This window comes from Micropterus dolomieu, linkage group LG22 (genome assembly GCF_021292245.1).
Source record: "Micropterus dolomieu isolate WLL.071019.BEF.003 ecotype Adirondacks linkage group LG22, ASM2129224v1, whole genome shotgun sequence".
Lineage (NCBI taxonomy): Eukaryota > Metazoa > Chordata > Actinopteri > Centrarchiformes > Centrarchidae > Micropterus > Micropterus dolomieu.
In genome coordinates this window covers 24541861-24551423 of record NC_060171.1, presented here as the reverse complement: position 1 = coordinate 24551423, position 9563 = coordinate 24541861, and the positions used below count along the sequence as shown (strand labels likewise).

The 9563-nt window shown below is 43.3% G+C and overlaps 1 protein-coding gene across 4 annotated transcripts in view; it reads left to right on the top strand.

Moving 5' to 3' along the window:
• Positions 1–7953, top strand: part of si:ch73-62b13.1 (Carbohydrate sulfotransferase 1-like) — a 14893-nt gene extending 6940 nt beyond the window's left edge. The window contains exons 1-3 of one of the 4 annotated variants that reach the window (XM_046036762.1): positions 581–681; positions 4943–5114; positions 6053–7953. In XM_046036762.1, coding sequence (XP_045892718.1) covers positions 679–681; positions 4943–5114; positions 6053–7182 — 1305 coding nt within the window. In that variant the 5' untranslated portion in view covers positions 581–678 and the 3' untranslated portion in view covers positions 7183–7953. The other 3 variants (XM_046036761.1, XM_046036763.1, XM_046036764.1) reach the window with 3 other exon arrangements.
• Positions 7954–9563: the final 1610 nt, after the last annotated feature.

The following is a 9563-nucleotide window of genomic DNA, read 5'->3' as shown; positions in this document are numbered from 1 at the left end:
GGGGGGGGGGGGGGGGGGGGGGGGGGGGGGGGGGGGGGGGGGGGGGGGGGGGGCTCCATTTGTGGGTATAGTGAGAATCCCTGCAGAGAACATAACAGTGACAGAGAGAGGGGGGATGACACTGATGTTCATGGTGGGATGCTGAAGCGATTGTTGATGCCTGGCTGGAGCTGATGAAACCTGCCTCTATAAAATATGAGACATTTCTGGTCCTCTCATACAATGTAAAACAAATTAAATTAAGATGGGAACACAAAATTTTACTTAGTGATATCTCACCGTGTAAGTTCTGTTTACTGCCTGTTAAGATCGCATGCATTCCCAAGACGCAATAAAACGTACCCTATGGCATCAAGGTGTGATGCACGGCAAGGCAATCTTGCATCCAGTCTAGAGACTCGGCTCCAGTAGCCTGTGTGGTCTCTGGAGGGGTGAGACATGCATCCTCATTCAGCCTCTCGCTGCTCTCCATACATGGCGCATCTCCAACTCTGAATCCACTTCGGCTCTGGACACCGGCGGCAGCGCTCGGCTCTCTCTTTCTCTCTCGCTCGCACGCACACACACACACACACACACACACACACACACACACACACACACACACACTCCTACTTTTACAAATGCAGCGCAGAGGACTGGACCGGACAGAGAAATCCTATCTGATCGAGCGCGTCCATGGTAAGGCAACACAAATGTGTTTTCATCCTGTTGTGCATTTTACGCGCAGCGAGCTGTTATCTAACAAACAAGATGCTCTGATCTGACAAAGAGTATCATAGCAGTGAGAAGATGAGGAGGAAAATCAGTAAATGTGCCAACGATTTCTCCTCACAGCTACTTAAAGTGCGCCTGCGGTACTCAATGGTGAGTTTATAGTGACCTTACTTTTATCGGCTGTGGTTTTACTATAATAAGCTACTTCGCATTGGCTTTGTTTTGTGGTGATCCAATCTGTTAATTTTATTATCCTAACATTATTAAAAGAATAATACTGTTTTTTGTTAAGTGATAACCCCGATGTGTTTTAGATTGAATTTCTATTATTATTCATTGGAAATTAATTTTTTTTTATAGTATAAAGGATGCTAATTTACGCTCTCCATCGCTGTTACTGCCACTAAGACTCGCACTACTGTATCGTGTAGATTTAGTTCAGAAGTTGCGGGTCTCTTATTCCTAATCCACCCATTTCATCGTCCATTCCTTCATTTCATCATCACTAAACTTGACATTATTTTCTCACTTTTACAACGCACACTTTTTTTCTCTGTGAATGAACTAAACAGTCAGTGACAACAACTTACAGGGCATCCTTTAAAGGAAACATATTCACCACGGACAAGATCAGATGAAGTGCTGACCTTTTCCTTCATTCTTCCTTCCTCTCGTCTCAGTGCATTTACTCGCGCGCGCGCGCGCGTGTGTGCTGGAGGAATCATGTAGGACAAGATTCATCTTCTCTCCTCTGTTACCCGGGGCCAGATGCAACTCCACTGCGCGCTGCAGCGCTGTGCTCTCCGACGGTGGTACTGTGTGTGTGTGTGTAGTGTTGTTTTAGAGAGAGAACGAGAAAGATGGATGGGGAACAGAGCTAACTGGAAGCGTGATGCTCTTTGTTGCGATACTGTTGCTCGACTCTCTGTTTTCGCAGGATTGATCATCAGGCCTTGCCAATAAACAACCTCACTCAGAGGATCTGTGAGCACACTGAGGTGCCTTAATAGAAAAATCTTTGGCACTGTCACATCCCTCAATCACTTGCATCGCAAGTCTCTCAGTCCCACCCTCATCACTAACCTCATTTGTTGCCTTTATTCTCCTCAGAGACAACTGCCTTTCCTGCACCATGCACAAAAGTCATTATCTCCAACACTTTTGCTGCTAGCTATGTTATCTCACCAGCAGCAACACTTGTGCTCACTGAATTTACAAGTCAAATCTGCCAGAGGTGCGTGCACCGCACAGTGTAATCTTTGGTTGATCCTGTCCCTGAGGCTTTTATCTCCTATAAGCACTGTTATTGTATGAGGGATACAAAAGCTGAGACCATCTAAAGCTCACAGTCACCTTCCAACTGTTGACAGAGTTTCTATTATTCCTGGTGTGAGTCCCCATGTGAGAGGAGTTATAAGCCAGGGAGAAAGGAGGACTTGCAAATCAAATTGCTTTAATCCATTGGAGCATCTGTCTTCATTCTCCAGAGGGCGGCAGGGTGTGTAGCAGCGGAGCACTGAGCCCTGATCACGACTGGAAAGGAAAACAAAACCTGTCACTGAGGAATCAAATGATGTGCCTTGGTCAGCCAGCTGTGCAATACATGTAGGGTATGGATGGCAGGACTGTCAATTTTCTATTTTTCTTAAGTGTCAGAGATGGTAAGAAGCTTGGTCAAAGTCTCCAATTATCTGCAGTCATTCGTGCTTATATTTCTCTGCCTTTTCATCCATCTCTCTTGTCCTTTAACAAACGCATAAACAAAACAAGCAGCTTTAAAGTTGTTCAGAAACATGAGACAAACATTACAGTGTCCCTGTTTCTGTCATCCTGTCTGCTGCCAGAAAGAAACAAAGTTTCTCCCCCGGATGAGTTCATTCTGCAAATGCTGTTTTTTCAAACAGAATGGCTCATGATGTCAGCTTGATTTCTTTTCCCCTCACCCACGGAGTAAATGTCTTTGGTTTTGCACTGTTTGTGATTAATGGAACATCAAAAGCCGATCTCAGCTCAGTGTGATACATTCCTGAGGACATGGGTCTACCAGGGACACATAAACATCATTAATGAACAAGAGGCAGACTGGAGAGAGACAGAGTGACAGAAAGAGGGTGAGGAAGCAAACAGGAAGGTGATATTTATTTTTGTCAGTAATACGATGTATATTTACCTGTGGTTTTGATGATGATTGCCTCCACGCAGCCACTTTTTGAGTGATGGAGACACAATTTGCACCCAGGATCTCATGCGATTACCTACCATCAGTTTGGTGCATGCAGGGACAAATGGATGGCAGCACCTTTTTTTTTCTAAAAATCCATTTGGAAAATCACATCTCCCTTTGCTCTTTCATGCCCAGTGGCAAAGAACTCGGAAGTGTACAAAGGAAACTTATCCACTCATGTGAAGACAGCTATATTTATCTGGGTATGTAACTCTCTGCTGGGCTTAGAGGCTTAATTACCCAGAAGAGAGGAAAGCAAAAATGAAATGCAATTATGCAAGCTTGTGCACGGTATCCTGAATAGTGGAGCTATTATAGATAGTGACATTGCTGCCACCATTTCCAAAAGTCTGACCTTTGAGTCGTGTTTTCCTGCAGAACAAATCTTTGGATCCTTTAGGAGACAAATCCCAAACCTTTAAACTGTTTATTCAAAGCATTTAAGCTTCTTACGTTGGAAATGTTAAAAGGTGCTGTCTGTTTGCTCTGCTTGGAGAGAGAGAGAGAGCAACCTTTTCTTGAATCTGTGTTTTTTAAAGAAACACTGCATATGTTCTTTTAATAAATAGTTTGACATTTAATGTTTAATAAATACTCTTGTTTAGTGGCCTGCCTTGCTAGGACACAGCAAGCCTGGCTCTGTCCAAAGGTAACAAAACTTGCTCTCACTACAATCCTCCCTCCTTTAGAACAGTCTATCTTTGTAATAATCCTGAATGAAAAATCCAGTGCTGGTTTGGATGGACCGCTGCACACAAACTCAATCCTCATAAAGTCTGTTAAGACTGGGGGCCAATCTGCTGGGTCATTTGGTGGAGTAGCAACTGTTCCATTAGGGTCTGAGATGCTTGTATCTGATGCTGGCTGTACATATCTCTCTGTGCTCGTAGTGGTTGAGGCTGAATGTTGATCAACTGTGTACTGGCTTAAGATCTGGCATCTACTTTACTGACAAACTTAAGCACCTGTAAATTATAGATAACAATACTTGCTAGATATAAATGCTATCAGCTGCATCAGGCCCATTCACAATGGCTTGACTGAATGCGTGATGTTCACTATTTACTGAGAGATGTCCATATATTTGCCAGCCTGCCCCGCTAATCAATGTGAATCTACTGCTTTCCATCTTGCATTAGTTTAGAGTTTTAATGCTATGCGCCTATGAGCAGTGCCATCACATCCGTGTGTGATATTGACTGGTCTGTGCAGAGGTTGCTGCTGGAATGCGAAAGTTTAATTTTGTGCATGCGCATAAGAATGCATGTTCACGCCTGATGTGGTTGTCTTTTCCGAGCTGCACTTTATACACACAGTCGCCTGTCTTTATCAAACGTAATAAATAGTTGTATTTCATTCATTCATTCAACAGTATTCAGACACAAAGGCTGGACAGCAACCAAAACACATACAGACCTGTCTAGCAACGCCTCTTAACTCCCCAATATAAACACAAACTGTCACTTTGACGCTTTTCTTTCAGTATGGTGAAAGAAAAGAGATATAACGTTGTATTTAGTGAGCTTTAGAGGTAGGATGCCTTTCGTGTTGTGGCCTTTGGACAGTTCCAGGCTAGCTGTTTCCCCCTGTCCCTGGTCCCTGGCTAAGCTAAGCTAACTGACTGCTGTCATATTAACCATAAAGACATGAGAGTGGTATCTTTTCATCTAACTCTCAGCAAGAAAACAAATAAGGATATTTCCCAGAAACTATTATTATATTATATCAGTAGAAAACACTGTTGCTACTGAAATTGTAGGAAGAAGGTTCACATTCTGCGAGGGAGATCTGGATGGGAAATCTTAATGGGAAATATTTTACCCTCTGCTGTCTAAGCGCCCTTGAGAAAGAGTCCTAACTGCACCAGTAAGAGCTGCTCACTGGCCATCAGTAGAGGGCTGTAGGCTTAAATGAGTGGGAGATGCACATGTATGAAACTGAAAAAATGCATCAAAATGAAATCTCATTGTGTTTGTCTCTGTGCCTCCCTGGCGGCGTCAGCGTGAAGGATGTAGAGCCAGAGGGGGGGGCAGGATGGAGTGCTCCTGGAAGACGGTGCTGCTGCTGGTCTGTGCGTCTCTGGGGGTCCAGTACACGGCCATCCGCACCCTGAGGGACTCGCTGTCTGGACCCTGTCAGGGAGCTTACCGCTGCCAGACCAGACACCACAGAGGTACGCCTCGACAGCCAGTCAAGATTGTCCCACATTCACTGTACTGCCTCGCTACAAGAAGACATAGCATGTATAGCTGCTGCAGTGTACAGATGTATGCTTATATTTATTGCATAAGTAACACAAATACCTTGAGATGTATGTGTATTGTTACAGACTTTGGTTGTACAGCACCAGCAGAGGGCATGCACCGACACACATTGAACACCTGATTGGTAATGTTAGTAATATCGATAATATTAGTATTATCAGTTTGGAGGAAAGCCTCATGCAAAGAGATTTAGCTCAGAAAGAATCAAGAATCAAGCTGTGGCAACACAGTGTGACTGAAGCAAAAGAAAAAGAAAAGCAGATCATTAAATGAGGGAATTCCTAAGAAGTATGAAGGGTAGAGAAATGAAATATGTGTGATTCGTTTTACAATTATCCTCCAATTTATCTCCATTAATCCCCCCTCACAGCACAGCTGTGGCTTGCCACCGCCGCGCTCCTGCGTACAAAAGTAACATCCACTTTGCAATCAACTCCTCATCAGCAGTAATTACACGTTAGCTATTTGTGCTATATTTAGAGATCCGCCATTTCATAAACCCCCTCGGTAACCACCGGCAGACAAGCTACTTACTCATGCATGTTTACCCTCTAAATTATTTAGGCTTTATTGGCTTGATTCAGTAGTTCACTTTCTCTTGGCTTGGAGTTATGTCGAAAACTGACTCACTTTCACTTTTATGAGCTGAAGTAACTCCTGTGAAATTAGTTTGATTCCTCCTTTTTCACCAGAATTTGAAAGTAGGAAACTGGTTAAGCAGGTTGTGTAATGTGTTATTCAAAGCTGTTGTTTAGCCTGTTCTTAGAAAACGTGATCCATTTGACGTCAGAATCAGATCATATGAGTTGAATGTAAAGCATTTGACTTTTTTGTTTCTTTCTTTAAGACTCCAGGTGGAGAGCTTTGTGCGAAGACAGTTGGATGCTGGACGAGTCGCCTCGCAAGCACATCCTGCTGTTTGCCACCACGCGCAGCGGCTCCTCCTTCACCGGGCAGCTCCTCAACCAGCACCCAGGGATATTCTATGTGTTTGAACCTCTCTATCATGTCCAGCAGGCCTTCACCAACTCCAGCAGCAGGCTGCGTCGCACCCTGGATCGCAGGGCCTTACTCGGAGCATACAGGGACCTCCTCCTCAATCTGTACACCTGTGACCTTCACTTCATGGAGAATTACATCCGTCCAGAGCCCCAGGACCATGTCACAAACTCCTTCTTCCGCAGAAGCTCCAGCCACGCCCTTTGTTCCCGTCCCGTGTGCATGGAAGGAGGAGATGTAGCGGCGTCCGATCCGCCTGATGAAACCTGGTGTCCTAAGAAGTGTGGGGCCCTCAACCTCACCTTAGCCTCTATGTCATGTCTGTCAAGAGGACACGTAGCCATAAAGACTGTGCGGGTCCCTGAGGTGGGGGACCTGCGGACCCTGACAGAAGATCCACGTCTGGACCTGAAGATCATTCACCTGGTGAGAGACCCCAGAGCCATCCTTGCCTCACGCATGATGGCATTTTCAGACCAGTTCCGTGCCTGGAAAATATGGAACGTGACAGGACGGCAGCCTCGATATGTGGACCTGTCGCAGATCACCAGCACCTGTAAGGACATGGTGGCCTCTGCAGAAACAGGCCTGCAAAGACCGGCATGGCTGCGGGGACGCTACCTGCTGGTGCGGTACGAGGACCTGGCGTTCAACCCGAAGGACAAGGCCACTGAGATCTATAGATTTATGGGGCTGGAGATGGAGGACAGTGTGAGGATGTGGATTGCAAAGAACACCAACAGTAACGCTTCGTCTCCGTCTGAGTGGAACTACAGGTACTCCACCACAAGAGACTCCAGAGCCACAGCAGAGAGCTGGAGGCTACGTCTCGGATTTGACATTGTGAGGACTGTGCAGAATCTGTGCAATGACACTCTGGCTCTTCTGGGATACAAGCAGGTTCACTCTGCAACTGAACTCAGAAACTTGTCCCAGAGTTTGGTGGAACACAGAACCTTTCAACCAGTCACATGGTAGATTTGGTAAAGGTTTTTTAAAAAATCTGTCATATTCATTTCTGCTGACTTTCCTCTCTGTCATGATGCTGATAAAATGAATGTAATTAATCTTAATTTGTAATAATGTCTAAAGTAATTTAATATCACTTGTATTTAAATTTTTTATTGTTTTGTTAAAGATATTAAGTGCCAAATTTCAAGCGTGTGAGTTGCTAGTCAATACTGCTGTATGTGTTGATGAAAAACTCTTCTTGTACCTGTAGAGCAAAACACAGCATCCTGGAATGATCACTGGGTTATCATGCTGTTTTTTTTTCATCATTCAGTTTTCTCGTCATTTCAAAAGACACTTGAAAGAGTCCAGGTACCATTTCAGAGTTAATCTGACCTTTAATCAGACAAAAAGTGATGTCAGTGAGACACACAGGAAGCGAGGGGGATTTATTAGTAAAAAAAAATAATGAAAAGAAAAGAAATTATAGGGCTTGCCCTCCAAGCATCTCTAATGCATCTAAGAAAAGGATTAAAATGTCACGTCGTAGGTAGAAAATCTTCACCGGTGCAATCTTCTGCAGAGTACAGCAGCTCTAATTTCTACGTGAAGATGTTGAGAATATGAGACTAAATGTTTTTTCTTTACTAAAAACGCTTATTTACAAATACTGTAAAAACTGTTACAATGCAAGTGCGCAAATGTTATGTACTGGATGTGTTTGGACATTTTTGTCAGTGTAACTATACTGTTTATATTTTTTAGACTTTTTAAAATAAATTATTCATATGTAAGTAATACATGTCTACCACGCTACTGAAATCTTCTTGCAAACACGTTTTTTTTATGTGTTTTTTTATTTCTTCAATCCTGAGAGGCAGGCAGATAAGTGTTTGAGTTTTAGTACTAAAAACAGAGAATGGTGCAAATTCATTGTCTTTTCTCTTCTAATCCCTTTGGTTTACAATTCATTTGGTTTGTCTTTCAGCCAAATTTCTATCCGTTTGATGTGTCTGTAGTGACAGATATGTTTTTGAACACACTGCTCACACTGTGTTTCATTTTGAGTAAGCTTTGAACCTAAAAGAGTAATACCAGGATCATTCAGCGGCGGTCTGCAGTGGAGTATGGTCAGAGATTAGACAGCTGCAGGTTCTTTGCCAGTTCCACCATTTGAAATTAGTCTTTGTGTCTAAACAGAAAAAAAGATGCGTGCCATCTCCAGACACCAGCCCATTTATTTCCACATAGAGCTGCTCTCTTGAGATAAATGCTTGAAGTAGTTTCTGAGGAAGAACTCGTAGCATGAATCATAGCCGAACCATTGATTGACTGTGATTTTCTTGCCTTTCAAATGCTTGCATTGCATTTTCCTATGGAGGCTGCAACTGTAGCCCGCTGGGAGCTATGAGCTTTAATGGTTATGCCGCTGAAGAAAGCCACTCCAGAGTGAAGGAAAGTATGCAATTTGAGTGGAACAGTCACACTGCTCTGTGAGCATTATTAAATCTGAGGTAAAATTGTCCCTTTAACAAAGTATTTTTAGACACCCAGTCCTCCTTCCTGTAAAGCTGCCCTATAGCTGCTGACACCAGGGATATCTCGGCGCAGCCCAAAGAATTGATCTACAGATCCAGCTAAGGATTTAAGATGCATGGAGAAAAGAGCGGCCGTCTTTCTTTGAACTTAATCTGCACAGCTACACAAACTGGCCATAAAGCAAAGCTTTATGACACCCGTGGAGATGCGGTTCATCGTTTTTTCCATCCCCACCCTGACACGCAAAGCTGCAAGTGGCCTGAGTCAGCCGTCAGCTAATTACCCATTTCTTTGCACTCAATACTGGCAAACGCTTTCTGTCTCTTTAATTGTGCTGACAAATTTAGGTCTTATCAATACTTACAATACAAATATGAGGTGCATGCTGATATTGGGAAATGGAAAATAGCACATTGTTAATCTACACCAGTGGCTCCCTAACCTTTGTTAGACATATGCCCACCACAAAGTCCTTTAAACATTATCCATTGTCCTTAGCTGTCTGATTTAGCAGTTATACTTTGAGCTAACTATTTCAACATCACTTTAAGCTCTTAAGACTTCTCTGTGTTCTTGCTAAATAGTTTTCACACAGTCTGAATGTTACAGCTGACTCAATATGTGGATGTATTTCTTTTTCAAATAATATTTTCCATTTTATCACAATCGTTGAGTTAGTCCACAATTTTTCCACATACCCTCTGGGAACAGAAGAACATCCTGGGCTACACTCTCATAGCTGGACATATAAAACAGGTCAGAGGTCAGAGTAGATGCAAGAGGAGCTCACACATTAATGAAACAAAACAACATGCTCAAGCAAAGATGTTCAAAGGTTTAAGTAGCCACATTGGTTTGTGGTCATTTGG